This window comes from Canis lupus, chromosome 2, assembly GCF_011100685.1.
Source record: "Canis lupus familiaris isolate Mischka breed German Shepherd chromosome 2, alternate assembly UU_Cfam_GSD_1.0, whole genome shotgun sequence".
NCBI classification, from domain to species: domain Eukaryota; kingdom Metazoa; phylum Chordata; class Mammalia; order Carnivora; family Canidae; genus Canis; species Canis lupus.
Genome location: NC_049223.1, coordinates 70,880,566 through 70,907,968, shown reverse-complemented (window position 1 = coordinate 70,907,968; position 27,403 = coordinate 70,880,566). Strand labels below are relative to the sequence as shown.

Here is a 27,403-nt window from a genome sequence, read left to right as displayed (position 1 = left end):
ATTGCAATTCTAATTAAGAAAGGTAGTATTGTCTTAATAACTTAAACTTGTTTTTATATTCAGAATTCATGGTATATTATCCAACTTTGTTTAGTTTCTGGAACTGGAGAAGATGATAAAAGTTGTCTCACAAAGGGTACTTTTTCTATTTTTCAAAATGCAGTTGAAAATGGCTAAGAATTCTCCCAGTACAATCGAACCAGTTTCACCAAGTAAGACTGGAGAATTCCTGAATGCTGTAGGTTATCTTTTAGTTTTGTTGACTGTTCATTTTGCTGTACAGAAGCTTTTTTATCTTGATTAAGCCCCAATAGTTCATTTTTGCTAGTTACCACAGGTGATAGGATGCAATCTTATTCACTGTCCTGTCAGCCTCCATTCCCTGAGGTAAATGGACATCACTTTTGTATTCTAAATATAGATAATATACCCTAAACTGAGACAGTGACTTTGCTTTCTGTAATTCTAAACTCCAGGAGAAATGCCTTGTTGCTGTCTTGCCTGGTTAACCCTCTCTGTAAACCGTAACTGCATATTTTCTAGAAGTTTTCTTTTTGACTCTGTGGAAGTAATAAAAGGTGCTCTATTACTTTGAAAAAGTAACTTAATACTCTCTTGGATGAAGTTTGGTAAATTTGAGTCAGTCTCCATTTCCAGAAAAATATCTTATATCTTAATAGAAACCTTCCAAAAATCATCTCAAGGCTGGTTGGAAATGGGTATGTCATCCTGTAGACTTTGAAGAAAGGACTTTTTATAAATTAGATTAGTGGGGAATATTTGAGCTACTTTAGCTCTATGCTTATGTATATTACTCCTCTAAGTGAATAACAGAATGAATAAGAACTGTACTCTGATAACCATTTATATAGGATAACTCCACTTTCTGGCATATCTTACTTTTTCTTTAATAATTAGGGCAATATTTCTGTTCCCTGGGGATACCTCTTCCGTCTTTGGCAGCATTGTTGTTGTATTGCAAGGCTACTGAATTTTATATAATTTGTGTATGACCAGGTGAAGAAAACCTCTGTCCTTCCCTCGGAAAGAAAGGTTGGTGGGCCAGAGGTAAAGCTGCCATTATGACTTGTGCTTCTCAATCTAAATTTGCTCCTGTCATGGCACTAAGCAGATAATCCCCCAGAACTGAACAGCAGCTGCTGTGTAATTTTTTTTTCTTTTGGCTCTACTAGTAAATTCACACCCCACTGCCTTTTGACCTAACACATAACATTTCCACTGCTGCAGCTTTTGCAGCTTTCAATTTGCTTATTTCGGCGCATGGCTGGTTGAAAAGCTGCATGAAGATGTAAATATGTATTCAGAGAGAAAATGAATTTAATTGTACCCTATTCTTTTTATGTTGTCTTTCTTCTCCCTCTTTATATTCTTTTAAAAATCATTATAATTTTGCATCCTTTCTTTTCCTTTTTTCTTTTTTGCTGACCAGTCCCCCAGCTACTTTCTCCCTGATACATATCACTTAGGGGTGTGCAAAGAACCTGTATTGAAATACCAAACTGACCAGAGAAGGCTGGCCCAACTGAGAGAACTTAGAGCCAAGTTTTTCCTTTCATAGATAACATCTGTCCTGACTAAATGGCAGAGCATGGAAATTGGGGGAGGGGGAACACTTAAAAGTGTTAAAAGTACTTGCTTTAATGTGATATATAAGCCTTCATGATGGTTGTTAACTGCTATTATTTTTAATCATGATTCTGCAAGAGGGAGGGAGTTTACAGTTGTTGAGATGGGGGTGGGCTTTGTTTTTGATAGACCTTGGAGGCACATATAAACTTTTATACTCTTGTTTTTCTTTTGCAAACTTTAAAATGTATGGGATTAAGATTTTTATTCCCTTGAGCAAAAGCTAATTGCTGTACTGAATGAACTGTTGAAGTTTTTTAAGTCTATGTGAAAGGATATGAGGATAATGTTTTATATTCTGCCTTCTATTTGTAATAAAATAACTTTTCTGATGGTGAGAAGAATGCTTCATTATTGGTTTTGCCCAAGTGATCTAAGAAAAATTGGCAGCACTAAAACAATGAAAAATGACCTAAAATTAATCTGTGAGTCTCCTTGAAGGAAGAACAAATACTATAACTAAGGAAGTCAAGTAATTTCTTGAACTTTCAGGACTTCTAATGTTCATTCACTCAAAAAATTATCTATTGAATACCCTACTGTGTTATAGAAACTTCGCTGGGATAAATTGCCAAAGTAAAGTAAGATAAAGAGTGTCCAAAAAAAAAAAAAAAAGTGTCCAAAAAGATCTTCCCAAATCCTTTGCACATCCCCAAGTATCATTTTTGAGCATTTTTCCATCTGTCATTTTGTTCATCTTTCTCTGTCTTTCTTGATCTTCTACCATGAAAGCAGACACAGGAACGTGCTCTGTTAGTGCAGGATGAAGAGAAAATTAAAAGGAAAGAGAGATCTGCTGAGAGAGCCTTGCCCCAGCAAGACAATGAAGAAATTCCTCCCAAGGTTTCTATTCCAATCCCCGAGGATCACAAGTCTCTCAAAAAGTGCCACCTCTACTCTAGTACTTTTCCATCTCCTCGTATTCCTTTTATGATGTCTTTTCTCGTGATTCTTGTGTTGGCTGTTTGGTGGTTGGTCTTTCTGTGATTGGAAAACAGGGTACTCATCTGAAATGTCAAGATTAAAACCATTGAACTTTTGTCATTTACTTCTGCTGTGTTATCTCCTGTATGATACCCTCTGATCTTGATAGTTCACTGTCCTAGGGGAGCTCTTTGTGTTCATTTTTCTGTCAATAAAATGTTACTCTTTGTAGAATATGTATTGTGGGGTACAAAGGAGTAGGGATGGATTGCCCAAGCCAGCTTTCCTCACTGACATTTAGCAAGTTGAGGCAAATCAGATTTAAGTGTACGACAGTTAGTACTTTCCCCAAAAGCTTTAACTCTTTTTATCCTGCATGTTCTTATTGTTTACTCTTGTTGTGTCCTTCTCTCCAGTTTTAACATACAAAGCAGGATACTCTGTAGAAAACATTTGATGAAATATTTCGTAATCTATAGTCATTTGTGTGGTATAGGCTCTGTAGTTTAAGAAAAAAAAATTCAACTTTGCTAATTTTTCAAAAGCCTTAAAATGATACATTTTAATCTATGAATCCATAAACACTCCTTTTCTTGAGATATCAAATTAGTATATATACAAAGGCCTTTTTTGGAAAAGGGCTTTTGACTTCTGTGGCCTTCTTATGTGTATTTCTGAGATGTACATGGAAAAACACCTTTATCCTGCCTGGTGTATAGAAGGGGACCTGCAAAGGTTAAACTCCAACTTTTCATAAGTAGAATGTTGTTGGTTTAAGGAAAATGGTGCTGGTGCCCCCTTAGTCTCTAGCCAGGGCTGAATTCCCAGACCACTGTACCCATCTTTAAAAGTCCTGAAATACAAATTAATTCAAGATCTGTACATAAATATACCCTTCTCTGAAGTAATACTGTGTTACTTCTTTATGACTTAAGTAATTATATTGCTAGAAGCAATATTTAGCCATTATCATAAGCTTAAAATATATATCGATATATTCTGTTTTCCTGATTGACTTCATACCTGTTTATTCTTACATTTGTGTTGAAATCAATTGTTTTTCATTGATAGCCTTGTTGACCTAAAGTTCTGTTGTGACAAGTATGTGTCCCTGTGTTTGCATGTTGATTTTTAAGGCTTCCCTGAAGTACATATGAGTGTGCTCTGTCTTCACAACACAACTCAGATGCCTAACCTGTTATTATTTACCTCGGTATTAATCACATCTTGCATGTAGCTTACTTTCTGTGGCACTTGAATGTACCAATATGGATGATTTGGTTAATGTTGTCTCACATATTTGTTTTGAAATCTGAGTCCATGAGGTTATCAAACAGATTTTTGCACTCTGTTTTACTTCTCAACACTTTTTAGTTGATGAAACTTTAAGACTTTTTTTTTTAAGATGATGGCTTCTTACAGCAAAAAAAAGAAAAAAAGAGAGAGAGAGAGAACACTAATGCCAAGAATCTTTTGTCCTTCAACGCCCACCACTATTCTATTTTTCTCTGGAGACATGTAGAAATAATTATCTGGTATTTCCTGAAAACTGCTATTCTGTCATTATAGGCTTTCCCCCAAAATGGGAAAAAAAGTAAGGAGTGGGTTAAATTTTAAAATCTGTTATGGGTGTGTATCTTTCATGTCGCAGGCTATGTCTGTTTATAACAAATATTTTGTAACTAAGCATATTTCTTGATTTACTCATAATAAGAAGAGAGAGACCTCAATCAGCCTGACACGTTGCAAAGCTGTCCTCTGATACAGAGAGTGATCATCATAAGTACTCCCCTTTATCTTTGAAATAGAAATGCAAGAGCTTTCCTTATGGAATAACAAAACTATAATATTGTTTAGGGTTTTAAAATTTTTTCAAGGAACTGAAAAGGAAATAATCAGAATTTTATTGATACTTTTATAACTGTTTATGATTATATTTCCAGTTTTCATCCTGGTAACAGCTTTTTATTAATTATTGTAAATTTCACCTTAGATTTTGTTCTGCTTTGTATTAGAGTTATTCTGAGTCCGTTAAAAGTCTACAATAAGCCAATAATATTTTTCAGTTTTTGGAAGTAGAGCAGGAATCCTCAGAGATCCTTACTGATGTAAGTTAAAGAAGAGGCCCTTTGTTTTATTTAGGGTAAGAATGGTTGAGAGCAGAAGGGCCAAGTCTTTGTATTGGGTTAATCTGATCAGCGCAGGTTCAAAAGATATACCCATCACAACTATCAGAGGAAAAATAGCAGACATTATAGCTTTGTATTAACTAACATTAATACTGCTGATATTTGTAACAAAGCTGTAAATTGTCTTAGTTTTCTTCTCACATCTCATTCCATTCTGAACACCAGAGACAGATCCAAATAACTGTGTGTTGGTTTTATCCTGGTTCAGCTTCTGAATGGCCAGTGGATAAGTAAAAAAACAATTTCGACTAAAGGTATCAATACAGACCAGTAAAAAGTCTTGGGGTTTTTTTTGCCTTGGTTTTGCTATTAATCATTTCTAGGGTGACTCTAAGAAGTTCACTTAACTACTTGGTGCCCAGATTTTCACCTAGGAACATAGAGACAAACCTACCTCATGAGAATAAATCTATAAGGTATTCCAGGAATCAGAAGCTTTGGTTGTTCGTTTCTTGGTCTTTTGGGGACTGGGAAGACAAACACTTAAAAACAGACATTAATTTCTTGGAATTTTTCATATGAAAGCAAGCTGTGAAATAGTTGTATTGATTTGCATCTACTTGTTACTGGTATTTGACCAGGCACTTAAAACTACTGAAGGTCAAAATGTCTTTCCAAATTCATCATACTCTTAAAACTCATCTTATCCTTTTGGTAGTCTTCCAGTGGACCAAGCTTGAAAATAAACCCAGCATCAATCTTTCAGACCTATCTTTTAGCCATTTCCTTATGCTAACAGAATATGAAGGAGATTCAGTTCACATGGGTCAGGTTTACAACTTGTTTACATCTCTGATACAAGTTTTGAAAGAGGAAGATACTGACTGTTGAGTAACATTAGACTGGGGATTTTCTGTGGTTTAGATTTCCACTTGTCATCCAAGTTCCTAGTACATTTCTTTCTAGTAAATGTTGTAAATTTTTCTCTGAATTTTCTGTGGATATAAGCCAGTTTACTGTCTCCTACATTCCTAAGTTACTTTCGTCATATTTCCTACAGATAGGCATGGAGAATATACTAGGCATTAGAGGTTTGGTTATTTTTTTAGAAGGCATTAGCAAGCAAAATTTATACTTGGGCTCTACCTAATGATCACATATTAACAAAAGGAAGACAGAAAATTAAAAAATAATATGAGACACTTTCTCATTGTTGCCGATTTTGTTGCGATTTTTTTGCCAAGAGTATTGAGTATAGTGAAGATATATAGAACTTCTCTATAATTTCCTTCCCTTGTATTCTTCACAGAAATTATAAAATCCCAAACTTCTTTACAGCATTCTCTACCACACTGAGAAAGAAATTTTGCTTGTTTTCATTGCACTTAAACTAACTCTGTTGTTTGTAATTTTGGTACTAGAAATGGAGACGAATCCTTGTTCTTATTCTCCATTATGCATGGCATGTGGGATAACTGTATCGGCCTCCTCCACATTGTAGTGGATAGTAGATCAATGAGTCTGCTCTCATTTCTGTTTCTGTTACCCCTCATGCCTTAGGATCTCCTTCTTTACTGCAGCAGAGCATGATACAAACAAACAAACACTGGTGTGGACCCGGGATTGGGCACCGGCAACACTTAAGAAGAAGGTATGGCTGTTAGAGCAAGGAAACCATGTAAGGTTAGACCAGAAAGAAATCAGAGGTGACTGTTATCAACAATTACAAATTCAAGGAATATTTTACTTCATAAATGGAATTCTTCTACTAGAACTTGAAAGACAAAAAGAAGAAAAAAGTAGTTTATTATTCCCACAGATCAGAAATATAGGCTAAAAGCTAAATAACTTCAATCATAGCCTAACTAAATATGTGGGTGACAGATTATTAAGGAAGTGTATGCTTTAGGAATGCATTTCTAATCTTTTGTGATTGATATCTTAGAGGGTAGCTTTCCCGTTTATCATAGTCAGAATCCTGTTTGCAGTAAATAATAGAATATATCCAACATTTCAAAGATTAGAGGGCAGGAGAAACATGTGTTCCAATGATCTCTTCAGGTCCCTCCACCCCAGATCATTAAACAGTACAGTTTAGTCTCTCATTTTCTCTTCTACTGTCTCCTTAAAGAAGAGTCTTCATATGGACAGGATCCCATCTCAATAAAACACAGAGAATAAGAATGAAGGGGAAACCATGTTTACTACTATGCATTCATTCATTGCCCATTAGGGCAATGTATTGCAGAGATGCAAAAAGGTAGCATTATCAAAAAAAAAAAAAAAAAAAAAAAAAGGTAGCATTATCAGCATTTTAGGGTTGGGTAAGCCCCCAATCCAACTCTTCTTCACTTCGCTTAACTTCTCTATACAGTATCATTTTGTGATTTAAAACCATTTATAGGACATTTATAGGTCTCTGGCCTCCCAAGATACAGCCTACTACATCTTTGGACAGCTCTGATTTTTGCCTATAAATCATTCTTATATTAACTCAAAATCTGTTTCCCTATAGTTTTCATTTCTTGTTCCTGAATGGAGGCCTTCTGAAGAATTTTCTGTCTTCTATATTATAAGCTCTTCACATAGTTAAATGTAACTCTCATATTACATTAGTCATAATTCTTACCCTCAGATAACATACCATCTGATATCCAGATCTGCCCTAGTCTTCCTCCTAGCATGTTATCCTGATTTCTTCTTTCTTTTTCTAGCTGTCTTTGTTTTATCAGCTCTTTTTCTTTCTGGCTCTGTTGCCCATAGGTTGCTTGCCAATGATTTATTCATCTTATGTTTTTACCCATTGGCTTGCCCTCTCTCTTAAAAAAAGAACATTTTGAAATTCCTGGAAATCCTCAAGCCTCTTCATAAATGACACAGGCAAGTGGGTTTTTTTTTTTTTTTTTTTTTTTTTTTTTAGATAAAAGAGTGGAGGTGGGATAGTTTTGTAGCTTTGGAAACTTCTTGTAGCCCAGAATCTGTTGACAAGACAGACTCACTATTCTATTTTGAAGAAGCATACCGCCAAGAGCCTGCATTCTAAGTTTGCTTGCCTTCTCTGACTGAGTAATCTTTACATACTTTAGCACCCTCATGTGATTTAATTTATATCATTGTGATATGATAAACTTATGGAAGCTTACTTTCTGTTTAACATTCTGATTATGGCTTAGATCCCCACCAGCAAAAGTGGTTTTAAAGATTTGAAATGTTGTTAATCCATCTCTTTTAGCTTGTACCTGTCTCCTCAAAAGTATGAGATTCTCAAAGGTGAGGGGCTTTGTTTTATTCATCTTTGTTTGCCAGTCTATCACCTTTGTATCTCAGATATATAACAGATAATTAAAATTTGTTAAATTGGATGAAATGATCAGTCACAGATGGTAATGGATAAACTAACTTTTCATATAGAATCTCTCGTATTGTTGGGACACAAATTTGTGCCAAATTAATCACTATATGCCTAATCAGTATTTGCAAGTAGCCCAGAAAAGCCCATATATGGCCCAGAAGCCACTATCTCTATTATTAATCCTGTAATGTGGTCCGTGGTTTATTTAAAGAATTTACTATGGTAGATGTTAGTCTCTCTTATTAATGTCTTATAATTTGAATCAGTTAAAAGCTCTTATCCATTTACTAAAGGTAACAATCAACTATTTTCCATATAGAAGATATTATTGAGACTGGGTGCTTGTTTGTATGTATAAATTCATTTTGGATGAATTATTTTATTCTGATACCATAAAGGGAACCTGATATTTGACAATTTGTACTTACCTAAAATACATTGCAGAGAAGAGTTTGATCATTTTTTTCTTGTGTTTCATATGGTATAAAGACACCAAATGTATCAAACTCTTATGATATCAAGATTTTGGTATATCAGACAGACCAGGAGTTAGGAAACTTTTTCTATAAAGGTCCAGATAATATTTTAGGCTTTGCAGGCCATATGGTCACAGTCATAACCACTCAACTTTGCCTTTATATAGTGAAAGCAGCATAGACAATAAACAAACAAATGAACATGAACGTATTCCAATCACACTTTATTTATGGACACTGAAATTTGAATTTCATATAATTTATATGTGTCACTAAATATCATTCTATGTTTCCCAAACCATTTAAAAATGTAAAACCATTCTTAGCTCATAGCAATACAAAAACAAGGAGAGGGCTGGATTTGGACTGTTGGCTATAGTTTGCTGACCCCTGATATAGGTCTAGAGAACCAGAGAACTGGTTAATTTACCCTTTCTGCCTTTGTATTGTTTGAAAAGCTGTAGATGTGACCTTAGCATCTTTATTCAGTGTTGAAGTATTTTTGGTCTTGTTTATGACTAGAAACGGAAAACAAAACACAAGGCATTTATTTCTATTTATTTAGCAGTTGGGGTGCACCAGAACTGTAATCTAACATACCTGTAATCACCACAACACCCCTGCCTTTGTCAGTTTTCCAGATTGTTCAATGTTAACTGTGCTTTTAACATATTTGGTGATGAATTCAGTGAGGCCCTTTGGTTGGTTTTCAAGGGTCTGCCTCCATTTCCCCCTAAGGAATAAAGAAACAATTCTCCAGTTCCCCTTTTCTTTAGACAGGTTTTAGAGATATCTAACAAACATGGTAAAGAAAGTGAAATGATTTTTCACTCGGAAGCTTTAGTATACCTTACTCTTTCAAGCAATTGTATAAATTTAAGGTTGGGAATCTAAGGAAAACATTTTAGAAGAGTTCTTCTTTGTAAATAAAGAGATTTCCCTAAGAGGAATTCCTCCAATTCAGGGCCTATTGGGGCAGTATTTACCAATAAGTCAGAATAAAATAAATTTATATTCTTTCAGAAGTGTCTTTGCTTCCTAGTTGACATGGACATGATTGTGTTCTGAAGGAGTCCTTGGTCTGTGTTTAGCTTTGGGAGGTGCTTTCTAATAAATCCATAAACTTATGTTCCTTTCCTTTCCCTGGTCCAAGATGCTTTAGCTCCGATACTAGGCTGAATAAATTGTTTATCCCTTAGCAGTTCAGCAAGATATTTAAGCCTGAAGAAATCTGCTAAGAACTTCTCTTTTGGAACGTTTTCTTTGATATTTTTCTCACGTTATTTGCTGTTAATATGTAAATTTATCACGAATAAATCTTATTGAAAATCTGATTCTGGTTGATAGTAGTCATTAAGGAAATAGGAGCCAGCAATGTGGTACATACTCATTACAAAACAAAACAAAACAAAACAAAACAAACAAAAAAAACGAAAAGAAACCTCTGCTTCAGAGGATCAGTAAGAAATAATGACGCCAGAGTTTCTAGAAGAGTTCCCTTATTTTTCCACATTTTCATTCTTCTCTGTGTCCCAGTAATTGTCTTTTGCTCAGTCCTAAAGCAGAGATACCCTTGACATGTAATCAGTTCTTAGAAGAATATTAATGTTTTAAAATCAACTTGGAACTCATTTGACTTATTTATACCAAGTTTTAAAAATAACTTTTTTCTAACCATCTTAATCAGTCACTACAACAACAGTAATTGTTGCATCTGTTAGAAGCATTTTTAATATGCTGAGTTTGTCATTTGTTTTTTTGAAAAGCACTTTACAAATTAGTGGTTATTAACCATCCAGTATTGCCACCGTGATAATAGTGAAGAGTGAAGAATGGAGTGGGTGTGGATATGTGGGTGTGAGGAGAGCGTGCTCCTGTAATGTGGAATTAACGGAAGGTATATACCACTTTATCTTTCACTTTACCTTGGGTAAACCTTATCTCTAATGTTATTCTCAGAGTTCTAGATTCTATTGTATTACCCAGGTAACTACTTAAAACCAACACTCAACATTTTGAAGTGGTTTGTTTATTAGTTCAAAGTATGTACTTTGTGGCCATGTCTGAGTAGTATAAAAATTTTGAAGAGTTTCTTCAAAGCCATGTTCTTTTTAGGAACTTCTTGAAAATGTTAACATGGAAAGCCATTTTAAATATAGGATTTTTCAGGAAGAGAAGACATAGCTACTTAATATCTAATAATAGTTTCCTGTTGTACTTAGTTTTGTGGAATCAAGATGTTATTTTCTAGATATTAAATTGGGGCATAATCTTTTTTTAAGTACTTATTATGTCTTTAATCATTTTTGGAATTGGAACTTCTGAGAAATCCTGCCAAATATACTTGTGTTCCCTACTAAATGATCATAGTTTTTGTACTGGTTATAATTCCTTCCTTTCCATCTTCATTTCTCTATCTCAGCCCTTCTTAGTATCTTGAAACAAAATTGACCAACCAAAGACTTCTGGTCTTCTAGACATGTTTAGTATAACTTTTAATATTTGCTGAAAACTTTGACTTCTATAGCTCTATTCAGGTTTGAGAACACTCATTTGAGCTGTGGAGTCCTTGCTGGTGAGTGCAGTGTTAAGGCAAAATTTTCTATTACCTAATAGTTAAAATTTTGCATCAGGCACTGATTTCGAAGCTGTTTGCTTTTACAGTCACCTTTTCTGGGGATAATCTAATAACAGCACTATTAAGGAAATTATAACTATGTTTGAAGGATAACTGTCATTGGCAAATTTCATTTGCTGGAATTTGTGAGAGGCTGCGTAATGGAGTGATTTTCTTATAATAAGCAGTTTTACCAACTGTAATTTGATAAAGACCAACATCTCCTAAGTAAGCTCCTTTATTCAGATGTAATCTCTCTATGCCAGAGAATAGCAGTGAACCATGAAAATGACTCAAGTTTTGTGGAGAAGCTAGTGAGCATTACAAGGATGTATTTCTAGCTAGGACCAATAGCATACAAACTTTATTTTTAAAAAAAAAGCGGGGGTGGATATAGCTAAGAGAAAATTTAGAATGAAGAGAAATGTATTGCAAGATAGAGAATGGCACACTAGAGAGGAAAGAGAATTTTTAAATCCTCTTTTGTTAGCCACATGGTTACTCTGTTGTTAGTTTATCCCCATCCTGAGTGCTTGTGATTCTAATGTCCTTTCTCAAACTGTCACTTGGCCTGAGTTTTCTACAGAAAGTGTACCAAAACTATTATTTATAAGGCTTTTGGGGGCTCGGTGGGGGACCAGGGAATGATTTTCTTTTTAGTGATTTTTGTTCTTTCTTCATTCGTTTCCTTTTTTGGCTGAAGAATGGGCTATTGCTGCTTGACTTGTCATCTTTATGTGCTGTTTATACATGGCTTTTACAAAAGAAGCTCTTACCACATCTGATTTATCTTTTATTGCAAGTGCCCATATAAAAGCATTTGTTTTACCAAATTTTTTTTAAATCACCAGGTTGATGTTCCTACTGATTATTATACAACCATAGGAAACACCAGTATAATTAATTTTCAAAATAGGAATAAGATTACAGATATTGATATTAAATTAACGTATAAAGACATACGTGTTGGTTTTTTAAGAGCTTTTCCCCAAGGCATTTAAGCCGTTCTTTGCTGAAACATAAACTTGCCATGTTTTGCTAAAGAGAAGAATGTAGAAACAGAGCACTCGCAATTAACTGATCTAATCAGGATTGTATTCTACATTTTTTAGTTTGCATGTTGCAGACCATTTGGGGGTATTATTTAAATAGATTGTTGATAAGTTAAGTGACTGTAATATTTATTGTTTACTTTAGTAAAGAACCAGGAGCTGGACACTACTGCTGGGTATCTTCCTTCTGTGCTTAGCAAGATAACCTCGATTCCTGCTGGTTCTGTGGGCATTTGCGGTGCAAAACATTTCTTACTGGGTTTGCAAAGCAAGGGTAATGTGCTCTGTGGGTGTATGTGTGTCTGTGCACAACCCTATCCCTCAGTCCCATTGCCACCTTCTGCTCACTTCCTTTTTCTTATCAAATTCATTTTTAAATTATATAAATCTCATTAAAAAGTCTAATGAATACCTAAATCCCCTTTTTGTGACATACAAAAACATTGATAACAGTTTAGTGTATTGACTTTCCTTGAGGTATTTGTATTTGAACAACCCACAAAGTCATTGCAAAGATGGTAACATAGAACTGATCATATCAGTAAGTAGTATGTGCAGGGCCAGTCGTAGGTCTCTGGTAAAATAGAGGAACGCCTGACTGGGTTGGAGGTGGAGCATGTGTCTCTTGATTTCAGGGTTGTGAGTTTGAGCCCTATGTTGGGTGTAGAGATTACCTTTAAAAAAAAATGAATAGTAAAATAGAATGAAGAGAATTTGAAAACCAGTGGTAGTTTAATAGATGTGGTAGATTTAGGGTTCCATTGTGGAAAGTGACTATAGAGGTAGTATGCTAAATCTTAGATTCCTTTTACTGAAAATTCAATGATTTCAGGAAAAAAATATCTACGAGTATAACATAGATATGATTTATGCTTAGAAACAGCAGTAAATCTATTAAGCTTTAAAATGGTTGTAAATTTTATGGCTAATCAGAAATATTTTACTTTCTTAACAAACAGTACATATCTCAAAGCTATTAAAAATGGCCCATCCAGTGTTTTTCATGAGGATCTTGGCTCAGCAATATTTATTAAATATTCTTATAGTATGCCTATTTTAACTCTTAGATTCTGTAACAATTTCTTTCTTCAAATTTCAGTCAGGTGATGTTCTCTAAAATATAAGGAGAACTGGCTGAGAACTTGTTTAACTGAAAGGAGGACCAGCCTTAGTTAAATCTATAGGGTTGGCCCACTTTGAGTGCTCAGAAACACTTCCAAGTAGGGACTAGGTGTCTTTCTTGCTCTGGTTCATGTTTCTTTGCAAAAAGTAATATTTTCAGAAATAGAGTACAAAGACAAATAGTATCTAGTATTTGCCGGTCACTTCACAGGTGAACACCTAAGTAGTGAACCCTCATAAAAACCATAGCAGTGATGTTCTTGCTTCATATGATAAAACTGAGTCTCAGAGGTTGAAAGGCCTGCCAAAGAATAATCAGTTTTTAAGTGAAAGAACTGGAACTAGAACCCAGGTCTTTTGATGTTTCAGTCCGGTTACATTCTGTAATGCCACAGCTGTCTCCTAAGTTACTCAGTCTCCAAATGAAAATGTGGTAAAAATTACAGAGTGTGAATTAAAGAGAAGGTTAGAATTTGAGACCCTAATGACTTATAAAACTGGGTATTAAAAATGGCTCTCGAAATGAAAATGGTTCTCTAAGATCCTGAAGCTACTGATGAATTGATTAATGCTGGACTCCTTTATCTTAAGTTAAATTCCCCAAGTTGAGTCCTGCACAATGTCCCAGAACCTGAAATAGGATCTCTTTCACTGTGTAGGAACCAGAAGATAAGGATGAGGAATGAGGCCTTTCCTGCCTTTGAAACAGGGATCTCAGGGATTTTGTCTGGTATAAAGGTCATTCAATAGGGGTGCCTGGGCAGCTCAATTGGTTAAGCGTCCGACTCTTGATCTCAGCTCAGGTCTTGATCTCAGGGTTGTGAGTTCAAGCCCCGTGTTTATACATCTTACATATATTTACATATATAAATATATAAAGTATTAATATTTAAAAAAATAAAAATAAATCAATAAAAGGAATTGAACTTTTTAGAAGAAAATAATTAGTAGTTTCCTAATAGTAGTTTATTGGGGATATTTAGATCAATAGATTAAATTCCCATTAATTAGATCAAACCTTACACACAACGTCAAAAGAAACCTAGATTGGTATCCAGAAGCAAACAAACCAAAAACATATTGTTGTCAAACCAATGACATTTTGTATCTCTAATAATTATTCATGCTTCATCAAAAAAATTATTTTGGGTGGCTCAGAGGTTGAGCATCTGTCTTTGGCCCAGGTTGTGATCCTGGGGTCCTGGGATCAAGTCCCATGTCAGACTTCCTGCGTGGAGCCTGCTTCTCCCTCTGCTCCCTCTGGACATATATGAAGCCAATTTTTTCACAGGTATTCTAAAGGAAACATTGAATACAATATTAGGGAAAAGCATCTTTTTCACAGACTTAAAATTCAACATATATTGATTCCAGGACTCTTGTTAGAGGTTAGCTTTATAATTGACATGATTATTGTCTTCTTTCTTCCAAAATTGTTCTGTCAGCTGTCTAATTCTGCTTGTGTGGACTCAATAACATTACTGACTGGTTTATTTTGGTGCCTAGTGTAACATTATATATAATATATATAAATATATATAAATACCTGAGAATGCACCAACAAATTAAAAGTAAGTTAATCTTGAGACCAGCTCTGATAAAAATTGCCTTCTCCCCTAAGGTCCTACCATTGCCACCACCATAAGACAAATTTGTCTAGTGTAAATATATTTAACTGCCATCTCTACATATCATTTTCAATATCTTCAGCCAAATCTAAGTTCCCTAGGGGTTGAATCACTTATTTCTTTCATGTATTCCCAAATCGCACCAAAGATGTTTTTCTCTTCTGAGATGGCAATTAAACAACCGTTTATTGAATTTGTTTAGTCATTCTGTCATACTTGATTTCAATACAATAAGATTTAAGCCTGAGGTGCATGCAGGACACTCAATCAAAAAAATAAAAATATAAATCATTCTGATTGAAGTGTGATAGTGTTGATTTGTAGTATATATCACTAATCCAGAGTTACTGTTCAGATCAAGTTTTAGGATTCTTTGATATTTAATATTTTCTTTTTTAAGAAGTTTTCTTTTTATATCTTTTTTTAAAGATTTTTATTTATTTATTCATGAGAGAGAGAGAGAGAGAGAGAGGCAGAGACACAGGCAGAGGGAGAAGCAGGCTCCATGCAAGGAGCCCGATGTGGGACTTGATCCAGGGTCTCCAGGATCAGGCCTTGGGCTGAAGGCGGCGCTAAACCGCTGAGCCACCCGGGCTGCCCAATCTTTAATATTTTATATTGCCAGTTGCTATCATGACTGGCAAGACAATAGTAATTTTCTTTGTGTGTCTTTACTGATTTCAGAGGCGGGTTATCTGATGAAAAAATCTACTGAGGGGTTAAATCACTGATAGAACCATATTTTCACTCACCCTGCATCTTTAAATCAGAAAACATTAAAATAGAATGAAGTTACACCTTAACGTTGAGCTATTTCTTTTCCACTCAGATACAGTAAGTCTATAATCACTGACTTTCACTTTTAAAATCCACTTGCTAAGTTACTAAGGTTTTATATTATATTCTTATAAAACAATGTTTATGTAAGTTACCAATTGCTTACATTACTTATCATTTTTTCTATTAACTATTTTTTCTTTTAGGAAACTATTGTTTCTTTTTCCTTTCTTTTTTAAAGATTTTATTTATTTGGCAGAGAGGGAAGAGAGCACAAATGAGACGAGTAGCAGGCAGAGGGAGAGAGAAGCAAGAGCTTATCCAGCAGAGAGCCCGACATGGGGCTTGATTCCAGGACCTGAGCTGAAGGCAGACGCTTAACCAACTGAACCACCCAGGCACCCCTGTTTTCATTTTTTTTTTAAGATTTTATTTTTTTATTTGAGAGAGAGTGAGAGAGAGCATGAGTGGGGAGGAAAGGGGGAGAAGCAGGTTCCCTGAGAGCAGGGAGCTCAACTTGGTCTCCATCCCAGGACCCCAGGATCATGACCTGAGCCGAAGGTAGATGCTTAACTGACTGAGCCACCCAGGTGCCCTTATTTTTAACTGTTTTTAAATGGTTGGAGGACATTGAGGATTTATCAGCACTTTATTTTTTTTTTAAGATTTTATTTATTTATTCATGAGAGACACAGAGAGAGAGGCAGAGACACAGGCAGAAGGAGAAGCAGGTTCCCTGCAGGGAGCCCGACGTGGGACTCGATCCCTGGTCACCAGGATCACACCCTGGGCTGCAGGCGACACTAAACCGCTGTGCCACCGGGGCTGCCCTGATGAGCACTTTATAAATTGTTTACCAGACTCTTCAAGTTTTGTAGATCAGTCATTTACTTATGAAACCAGATACAAAAGCTTGCATGAGAAAATAATTAAATAACATTTTTATTTTTTTATTTTTTAAATAACATTTTTAATAACAAAAGTAATGCATATTATTTTAGAAAAGTTAGGAAATACAGAAAAACACAAAGAAAGAAATTAAATTATTTGCAATTCTTGGGGCCCCCATGGCTGCTCAGTCGGTAGAACTTTCAACTCTTGAGCTCGGGGTCATGAGTTCGAGCCCCACATTAGGCATAGAACTTACTTTAAAAAATTATTTGCAATTCTACTACTACTACTGATATTTTAGTATGCCTTGAAGTCTTATCATGTGTGTAGTAATACACATAGGAAAATAAAAATTTTAAATGGATAAGAAAGAAAACATAGCATGTTACCAGGGAGAAGGTTTAGTCTTTGAAGTTAGCTTTTTCTTTTCCTTTTTCCCTCATGCCAACATTTTAATTATGGTCCTGAGGTGAAAGTAGTTCCCTGAAGTCACATGGCAAGTTGGGAGTGATAATGCTGTTCTTCTCTTGATCCTTATCTGTGTACCCAGGATTTTATTTTATTTTATTTTATTTTATTTTTGTTTTTTGTTTTTTGTTTTTTTATTTTTTATTGGTGTTCAATTTACTAACATACAGAATAACCCCCAGTGCCCGTCACCCATTCACTCCCACCCCCCGCCCTACCCAGGATTTTAATACATAGAAAGATAAAGTGAGACAACAGCAGGTTTTTTTCTTCCTTCTAATACAGACAGGAATTGCTTTTCTTTTGCCACCCAGAGGTAAAATCAGTCTTCACTAAAGAAGGAAATAGGCAATCAAATGTGTGTGGGAAAAATTACTACCTGGCCCCTCCAGGAAAAAAAAAAAAAATTGTATGTTTTTTTTCTTATGTGGCAAAATTTTAGGAAGGTTTTCAGGATTTATTTTCTTTGTCATGCTTATTGGATAAGATAGTCTTGTAAACATAACTATGGTTCTTTCATTGGTCTAATGTATAAATACCTTGCTTCAAAAATAACCTGAACAGAAAAAGATTGTGGATTGCATTTAATGTAGAGGCAACAAAATAAAGCAGCCACTTCCTGCCCTTAATGATGTCTGGAATCTTTAAATCAAGGGAGCAGTAATTTATAACTCACGGGAGCACATACCTGCACAGGGTTTGGTGATCCTGAGACATAATCCTTCTATGATAAATACTTTTCAAAAGAAAACCTCTAATTTAGAAAACAACAACAACAACAACAAAAACCTTTGTTTTTTTTTTACCCCAAAGATAATAGTGAATTACCATACTTAGCAGGAACCATTCACTTTTTAAATAAAACTGAAATTTTTCCAATAGTGTTCTCAATTAAATATTTGTCTAACATTCTTGCTTCTCCTGTACTTGAAACCAACTAGATAGCCTGGCTGGACTTCGTACAGGCAGCTGGTCTTATTCTTGTAGCATCTTTCTTCTAAATCCCCCATCAGTCTAGATAAGCAATGGCTGAATTAACACCTTTGAATCACATTAAGTTTCAATTTTGTCAGTTACTGTGGAGGTTCAGACACAGTCCTATATTTGTTCATACACTGAGAAGATTCCTTCAAAGTTTCCAGGCCAATTTGGTATATGCTGTTGTGCAGAATCTTATATAATCCACTAGCCCTTGCTGATGGTCATAGCTAAAGGCACAACACTGTCAGTTAACATTCCTCACTTACGTTGTATGCCAAAGTTTGGTAGTCATGTCATGGAAGTTTTATATCTTCTTTTTGCTTCAATCTTTTCTTCTGGCTTTTCAGCCTTCTCCTTATTTTTAAAAGTATAGTGTTGGACACTGAAATCAGACTCTGCTAAGAGGACTTTGGGCAGTTTGGTACTTCTCAATTCAGACTCTAAGAGGACTTTGGACAGTCTTGGTACTTCTCAAACGTATAGTCATGTTTGGTGTACCTTCTTTTGAACATAATAGGACATGTCCTCTGGTCTTACTTGAAATATTTTGTTGTCATGGAAGAAATAGATTTTAGAACTAGAAACCAACTTAGTTTTACACCCTATCTACATCACTTAGCTAGGTCTGAGTTGCTTAATCTCTGTTTCTTCATCTATAAAATACAGAGTGACTACTTCATAGTGAGATTGTGAAAAATTAAGTGAGAAAACACATTAAAGCGACTAGTGTACTACCTGGCATGTTGTGAACACGAATAACATCAGTTTTCCTCTTATTTTGCTGATGTAGGAAATAGAATGCTGGACGAGACCGTGGGTCTGATCAAGTGGGCCACTTTCTATGTACTTTCTTTTTTTTTTTTTTTTTTTTTTAGAGAATGTGTGGGAAAGGCAGCAGGAGAGGGAGAGAATCTTTTTTTGTTGTTTGTTTTTTGTTTTTATTGAAGTTCAATTTGCCAAAAAATAGTGTAACACCCAGTGCTCATCCCATTAGGTGCCCTCCTCAGTGCCCATCACCCAGTTACCCTAACCCCCCTGCCCATCTCTCCTTACACAACTCTTTGTTCGTTTCCCAGAGTTAGGAGTCTCTCATGGTTTCAGAGAGAGAGAGAATCTTAAGCAGGCGCCACACCTAGCCCAAAGTGTGGCTCGAACTCACAACCCAATGATCATGACCTGAGCCAAAATCCAGAGTCAGATGCTTAACCGACTGAACCATCCAGGCACTCCCACGTTTTAGGTTCTGTCTAAGCATGCCTTTTCAGTTTTTGAATAGCACAAGATCAAGCAGAAGTTCTCAAGTTACCTGGATTTATTGAATATACTTTCAGCAAGTTTTTACTGAACATCTATTATGTGCCAAAAACTGTACTAGAGAGATACAGAGCTAACTAACATAGGAAGTCCTTATCTCCACCCCGCCCCATCCTCCAAGGAACTCACAGTCTAATAAGAAAGACAGATTACTAAATCAGCAGTGACAAGGTGCAATAGGAACTAAAGAGGAATAGCATCTGCATACTTTAGGCAGTTAGGGGAAAACTTCCAGAACTGACACTTGAGCTGAGGATGGACTTCCAGGCAAAAGAAACAATGTTGACAATATTTACAAAGGTGGGGGGGAGGGGTTTGCAAAGAGATCTATGCTCTGTTCTAGGAACTGCAAATAGTCTTGAATTAATGGAAAGAAGGGTGTCTGTGGAGGTATGACAGGGTGAAGCTGGAGAGATAGGAGTCAGATTTTAAAGTATTTTCTTTTATTTTTTTTTTTTTAAGTATTTTCTATGTCTTACTAAAGGGTCTGAACTTTAACCAGAGGCAGTGAAGAACCACTGAAGGGTTTTAAGCTGCAAAATGAAGTTCACAGTGTTTCATTTTAGAAATACAAATTCTTTAGCAGCAGAGTAGAGGATGTGTTCAAAGAAGGTTTGAGATGAGAAAGAAGGAAAGAAAGAAGCAAGAAAGAAAAACTGTTTAGGGCATTAGTAGTAAGCTAAGTGAGGCATTACAATAGCCTAAATGAAGACAGTAAAGGTGGGAATAGAAACAAACACAGATAGGGGCACTTGGGTGACTCAGTCAGTGGAGTGTCTGCTTTAAGCACAGGTCATGATCCTGGGTTCCTGGGATCCAGCCCTGAATCGGCTCACTGCTCAGTGAGGAGTCTGCTTCTCCCTCTCTGTCTCCTCCCCTCTGCTCGTGCTCTATCTCTGTCTCTCAAACGAATAACTAAAATTTAAAAAAAAAAAAAGAAAGAAAGAAAAAATGGAATAGAATGGAAATGACTTGATGCAGTTTACGGGGGTTGGTGGGTGACTATAAGGAAGGCATTGAAGATGATTTCAGGATTCTGGCATGGAAGACTGGATGGATAATGGTGCCACTTACCAATATAACAGAAATGATGGAGGAAGTTGGGGTGGCAGGTCTAGGCAGCCACAGAGATGAGTTTAGTGTGGGGCATATTGCATTCCATATGGCTGGGAAGATGTCCAGTAAGTAGTTGGCTTTGTCCAGATCTGGACAACAGAGCCAACTGGGGAGGTTCATTTGACCATATGTGAGAATGCTCTAAGTGGTAATCTAACCCAGCTGTTATTAATTTTCCTTTTATTGCCAATGACTAACACATTTTAACTGATCAGTAAATATTTGTTGAATTGATATTACTCTGGCTGCAGCTTTTATCTGTGGTCTCCACCATACATGCTTTGGAAAAAAAAAAAAAAAGATTGCTCGATCTAATTTTACTCAACAGTAGGCAATTTTGGGCCAGGTGTTGCTGGCCTAAGCAATGTTCAGTTCACAAATGGCTTCTTGATGACAGACCACCATGTATCACTTGAGCAGACTGGTCTAAAATTGGCTCGAACTGGATTGTCTTAGGTATTTTCCTGGTTATAAATCAGCCTTCTCAATTGTGACAAAATTGTTTGGAAAAGCTGTGAAGTTTTTCTCCATGTGAGTGGGTTTGGATATGCTATTCACAGTGCTAGAGCTAGCATATAGCAATTTGAAAAAGTCTATTTGTTTATTACCAGCTAATCTATTTTTGGATAGCTCTAACAGCTTGTCTGACTCAAAAGAAATGGTGAGAAAAGTGCCCTAGAAAGTAATAGTGTGTAAATAATAACAACTAATTTATTCTAGTAAGTAAGGCCCTGGCATATTATAGGTGCTCAGAATGTTGGTTGAATTAAGTGACTCTATATGGTACTTGAGAATTTACAAAGTGCTTTCACATGTATTATTATATTTGATCTTCAGAACCCCATGAGTCAAACCAGGTATTATTCTCATTTTAAATATGAGGAAATTCATATACCCTTAGCAAGAATATTTTACGTACCTCTGATTCGTCTGCATACAGAAACAGTTTCTGTTGTCCTCTCAATTGCATTTTTCATGCAGTATGTAATATTCATATTCAGTCCTGCCTGGTCTGAATTCAGCTTGTACCACTCTGAGATGCTCTTGAGTTGACAGCTTCAAGATGGCTTAGAAGTAAAGTTGGCCTGAAGTTCTTGAGTGCAGTGCGTCTTTTCTCACCTTAATAGGTCACTGGTTTATATTTATCACCATGTAGGTTGGTTTACAAGTTAAAGAGAAGCAGTGATTTTTAAAAAAAATAGAATGCATAGAATGTGATTTGAGTACTAACGTGTGTGAGCTGATCCAGGCATGTGTCACTGGTTCCAGGAATCCCTTTTTAAAAGAGTCCTTTCCTAGGTGGTATGTACTATGGGAAGTTGATATTTACCAAAATTCCAGGCCTACATGGCTTTCTGGTGAGCACAGGTACATGGTTACTTTTCCTGACATTTGGCTTCAGTCAGACTGTGAGTTTTTCATATGGCTCATATTCTTTTTTTACTCACATGAATTCCTTCTCTTCTACCTATAGTATCTCCCCCTTTAAACTTTAAGATTACATACATCCATGGTGATGTTATCTTGTCATCCACAATCTCTTGGAAGTCCTGTTTTTCCTATGGTGTGAGGCACTTGGCCTAGGACGGAACTGTTTCTAGGACTTACTTCTTAGGGGTCAGACATAGGTCATTCATCTATGAAGAAATCTATCTCAGCTGCTGGCTCACTTTTATTATATACCTCAGTACTTTTGATATTTAATTGCATGACAATGACTGGATTAAGTCTTTTCTGGAAGTATTCAGTATTTTAATCCCTACCATCCAAAGTCAAGATTTAAGTTCTCCATTAGAGGCTAGTGTGATGATATTTATGGCTTGGAGATATGAAACGTTTTTCATCCTGATCAGGCTCCCAGTGAATATGTTTTGATTGGCTGATAAATTGCATTGTTCCCTGTGCATAGTAATGAGTTAGGTATTTAGGAATGGCAAAGTAACTCTTTTAAGTATGAAGAATATGTGTTATCCAGGGAAGATCATAGTAACACAAAGTGCTTGGTATTGTGTGAGGCTTATCAAAATTATTTCTCAAGTTAACAGGGTTATAGAAATATGACCAAAATGAGGTCGGAACTGCTTAAGCACTAATATAGTGAACAGCAGTTCTTCCTTTCAACTACCTTAGGAGCTAAGTTTCTTGGTTTATATTAGTACTAATATTTTTGAGACCTCTTAAAAATCATTGTTGATTCTCAGAGTTTACTATACTCCCCACTTATTCCTAATCTTCTTGCTTTTGTATGTGTTCATTCATTTGTAGAATATGAATGGCATTCTCACAGAGGAGGTGGCTGCCGTGACAAAGGGGCCATCTACCAACCCTGACTCTGAATGGGATGGTCCCAAGCATTCAGTAATCTCTAGTAAGAGCCAAATAACCACCCTGTTGGAGTCTCCACAAAGCTTTGAGTTTGGCTCCCTCTCCATAAGCAGCAAGGAGACAGAAGAGAAGGAGCAGGGGGCAGCTGGCTATCTTGATATTAAGGAAATGCCAAGAGGCTCAAGTGGGGAATGTATAGGAGTGGAGGAACAGGCCAGTGCCTTAAAGTTCTCAGTATCACCAGCTTCCTCTCAGCGACAACTTGGTGAAAAAAAGGCAGAGAGTAGTGAAGAACATGTTACACCAGGAGAGCCACTTGGAAAGCAAAATGGATCATTTCTTGACTCTCATGTGGGTAACCAGTTCCCCACCCTCATTCGAAGTTTCCAGGTAGTAACCGATTCAATGATGCAGGTCTAATGATTCACTTTGGGAGAGGGCCAGAATCCGCTCTGTGGAGGAGGTGGTGGTGGTGGTGAAGGCAGTGGCCTCTCTGCTTTTTTCAGAATCAAAAGTCGAAGCCCTTGATTACTACAAATAAATTTATTCAGAGGAATTAACTCCATGGCTAGAAATGTTTTCTCCCCTGATGACTTAAAACTCTTGAGGGTAAATTCCAGCTATTTATCTCTATGAAGCTGGTTTAAGTGGGTTTCTCTTTTCCTTGCTCAAGTATCAGCTATATAAAGAAGCGAGTTTCTGAGACTCTTATGATGAACAGCCATTAGTGTTCTGAGGCCATGCCAAAAAAATTCAAATACTCTTCATTAAAAGAGGGACTGATTGAAAACTGATTTCTTTTTTGAGATTTCAGACCCCAAATAATTATTTATGTATTGCCGCCACATAGTACAGCCCACCACTCCCACTGACCCCACTCATAAGGGCGTCCATGCTCACAGGCACTAATCTATGCTAAGGTGGATGGCCACTTTATCACAATCAAATGGTAGTATTAGGGTGATCTGTAGTCTTTGGCAAGGTGAACTGATGGACAAGAAGTCTTTGATACTCCACTAATGTTCATTCTTCTGAAATTCTGAGATTAATCAGCAGGTGGTGGTAGAAATGATGATTTTCTTTCCAGTTTTCCAAATATTGTTCCTTCTCAATAAATTCAAAGTGAATGTCTGACATTGATTTGAAAGAAGTTAATAAATTCCAGGATAAAGCAATCCAATGCTATTGCTGTTTCATGTACTACCATTTGTAGTTAGTGGAGGAAATGTGACTAATTTTCTTAATTATAATGGCACAGTCACAAGGACAAACAAAAGTGACTGTTATTTGGCAAACAATTTTATATTCAAATACTGAAGGTCAGTCTAAAGTGTTTTGTATATTACAGCTTTCCATTAAGCATATGAAAATGATTACAGTAATGCTGTTTTTTAATATCCCTCATGATTTGACACTTTGTCAAGGCTACTTTGGAATAGTGTCCAAGTCTTGGGCAGAGGTTGAGCTAGCTCTTTGCTTGACTAGAGCTATCACTTTGATCAGATCAATGTCAGAAGATTAGTTCTCCACAGCCTTCAGGAGACTCTGGTAACTTTGTTTCTTTACTGCTTCACAGCCTCCCCTGGTGAAGACTCAAACCGTCACCATCTCAGATACTGCCAACTCGGTGAAGAGTGAAATCCCAACCAAAGATGTCCCTATTGTTCACACTGAAACCAAGACCATCACTTATGAGGCTGCCCAGGTGGGACATGATATGATGTTTCAGAAGCAAAGACTGGAGTAAACACAATAAAGAACCTTCTTTCTCAATCATTTGCTACAGATAATGCCAGGCTTTTCTGGGTTAATTCCTTTTAGAAGAGATTACTGATCTTAGATATCATATACCCTAAGGATGATCTAAGGATGTCCCAAAGTACTTCATTAAAAGAAAAGTTGTCTTGCATCTGATTTCTTATATCCACCCAATTCAGTTAGGGAAGGCAGTCTAGTGTAATGGTCAGCACATGGGCTTTGGGTCACACAAACCTGAGTTCAGGTTCTGGCTCCTCCACTTAGTCCAATTACTACAAGTAACTGAACGTCTCTGAGCTTTGATTGCCTGCCACCCCCCTCCACTCCCCACCCATGATGTTATTATCTGCCTCATGATTTTATTTTTTATTTCTTAAAAGATTTTATTAGAGAGCATGAGCTGGGGGAGGGGCAGAGGGAGAGGGAGAAGCAGACTTCCCGCTGAGCAGAGAGCCTGACACCAGGCACATCCTAGGACCCTAGGGTCATGACCTGAGCCTGAGCTGAAGGCAGACACTTTGACTGACTGAGCCACCCAGGCACCCATGCCTCATTATTTTATTTTGAAGATTATGTAAGATATGACACTGTATGGACTTGAATTAAGCATCATGTGTGAAAGTATAAATAAATAAATAACAGCTGCAATATAATTTATGGGGCACCTGGAGGACTCTGTCAGAGGAACATGCAACTCTTGATCTTGGGATTGTGAGATCAAGCCCCACATTGGGTGTAGAGATTACTTAAAAATCAAATCTTTAAAATATTATTATTATTATTTGTTACAATTAAATTTAAAATCACACAAGAGGGGCGCCTGAGTGGGTTAGTTGGTTAAGCATCTGCCTTCAGCTCAGGTCATGATCACAAGGCCCTGGGATCAAGTCCTGCATCCGGCTCTTTGCTCAGCAGGGAGTCTGCTTCTCCCTCTGCCCCTCCCTCCTGCTCGTGCTCTCTCTCTCAAATAAGTAAATAAAATCTTAAAAAAAAAAAAAAAATCACACAAGGGGCACCTGGCTGGCTCAGTTGGTTAAGTATCTGCCTTCGGCTTGGGTCATGATCTCAGGGTCCTGGGATTAAGCCCCCATATTGGCTCCCTGCTGCTCAACAGAGAATATGCTTCTCCCTTTGCCCCTCCCCCTGCTTATGTACACGCTCTCTCTCTGTCTCAAAATATATAAATAGATCTTTTAAAAAAAATAAAAAAAACTCACACAAGAATTTAAGTATTTAAATTTTTGTTTAAATAAAAATTTTGTTTACTTTTAGTAAAATTTCTCCATTGTTGGTAATTTGGATGAGCTGAGTTGCTTTATGTTGAATTTTTTTTCCTTTTTTTATTCACAGAAGCCAAAAGGTAGAAAAAGTTTTCCTTCTATTAACTGATAAACAAATATAAACAGATATTTGTTGAGCATTTATGTATTAGGCCAAAGCAATGTACAAAGTAGACAGAGGCCCTAGTCACTGGAACTTACGTTATAGTTAGGAGAAACAGATAAAACATATAAACAAGTTACAAATTTCAGACATGATAAGTGCTATAAAGAAATTAAATAGGATAAAGAGTTAGAGAATATGAGATTATATGAAAGGTTGTTCCTCTGAGGCTGGCATAGTTAGGAAAATCCTCTGAGGAGGCCACATTTTGGCTGAAGCCTGCATGACAGGAACAAGGTGGCCATGTGAAGCTCTGACTGAGTGATTTCACCTAAATCTTTGCAGCTAATCCTCACACCATGAACTGGAGGAGATATCCCTTTCAGGAAACAGTGTCACTTGCCAATTAAAAGCACGTGCTTTGCAATTAGACAGATGGAAATTGTATCCTAGCTCAACTACATGCTAGTTGGATAACTTTAAACAAATCGCTAATCTCTCCCTCTCTCTGTTTCTTTGGCTGTCAGATGGGGCTAGTCTCACCTTCCATTGCAAGATTTGGAGGAGGATTAAATGAAACGATGTCTGTACAGTGTTTGGTGTGTTCGTGGATGCTCAGTCACTGTTAGTATGCATCCGTCTTGCTTGTGTCTATAGTGTGGAATTGGGTAAATAATGAGAGATTGTTTAAAGTGTTTTAGCAGGGGTGATAAAGCAGCATCATTGAAGCAGTGATTTTTGGAAGATGATTACTAAGGCTGTGTGCTAAATATTTTAAAGTAGGGGGATGCCTGGAGACAGGGATATGACTAGAGCAGGTCTGGAGAGATGCTTATAAAGAACTGAAGTGTAGCTGGAGGAAATGAGAAGAAAGAGCTGTGTCAAGAGAGCCAGAAATGAATGAATAGGACTTGACAGTACAGGGGGTTGAAGGAAGGAAGGAATAGGAAATTACTTTAAGATTGTGCACATCATTAACCAGAGGATGTAAGAATTACTTTCATAAGGTAGAAAACTCTTTAAATTGTGACTGCCATGGAAACAACCTAACTAGCCATCAGTAGGGAACAGGTTAAAGAAATTATAGTATATCCAATTAATATAATTCTGTGCAGCTATTTATTTATTTTTTTTAATTTTTATTTATTTATGATAGTCACACAGAGAGAGAGAGAGAGAGAGAGAGGCAGAGACATAGGCAGAAGGAGAAGCAGGCTCCATGCACTGGGAGCCCGACGTGGGATTCGATCCCGGGTCTCCAGGATCGCGCCCTGGGCCAAAGGCAGGCGCCAAACCGCTGCGCCACCCAGGGATCCCTCTGTGCAGCTATTTAAAAACACTTCTGAGGCAGCCTGGGTGGCTCAGCAGTTGAGCGCTGTCTTCGGCCCATGGCGTGATCCTGGAGACCCGGGATTGAGTCCCACATTGGCTCCCTGCATGGAG

General features: G+C 36.7%; 1 protein-coding gene across 1 annotated transcript in view; it reads left to right on the top strand.

Moving 5' to 3' along the window:
* EPB41 (erythrocyte membrane protein band 4.1) overlaps window positions 1-27,403 on the top strand; it is a 108,616-nt gene that overhangs the window by 70,615 nt on the left and 10,598 nt on the right. Inside the window, 1 exon segment of the mRNA NM_001003362.1 lies at window positions 24,396-24,524. Within this exon segment, the coding sequence (NP_001003362.1) occupies window positions 24,396-24,524 (129 nt within the window).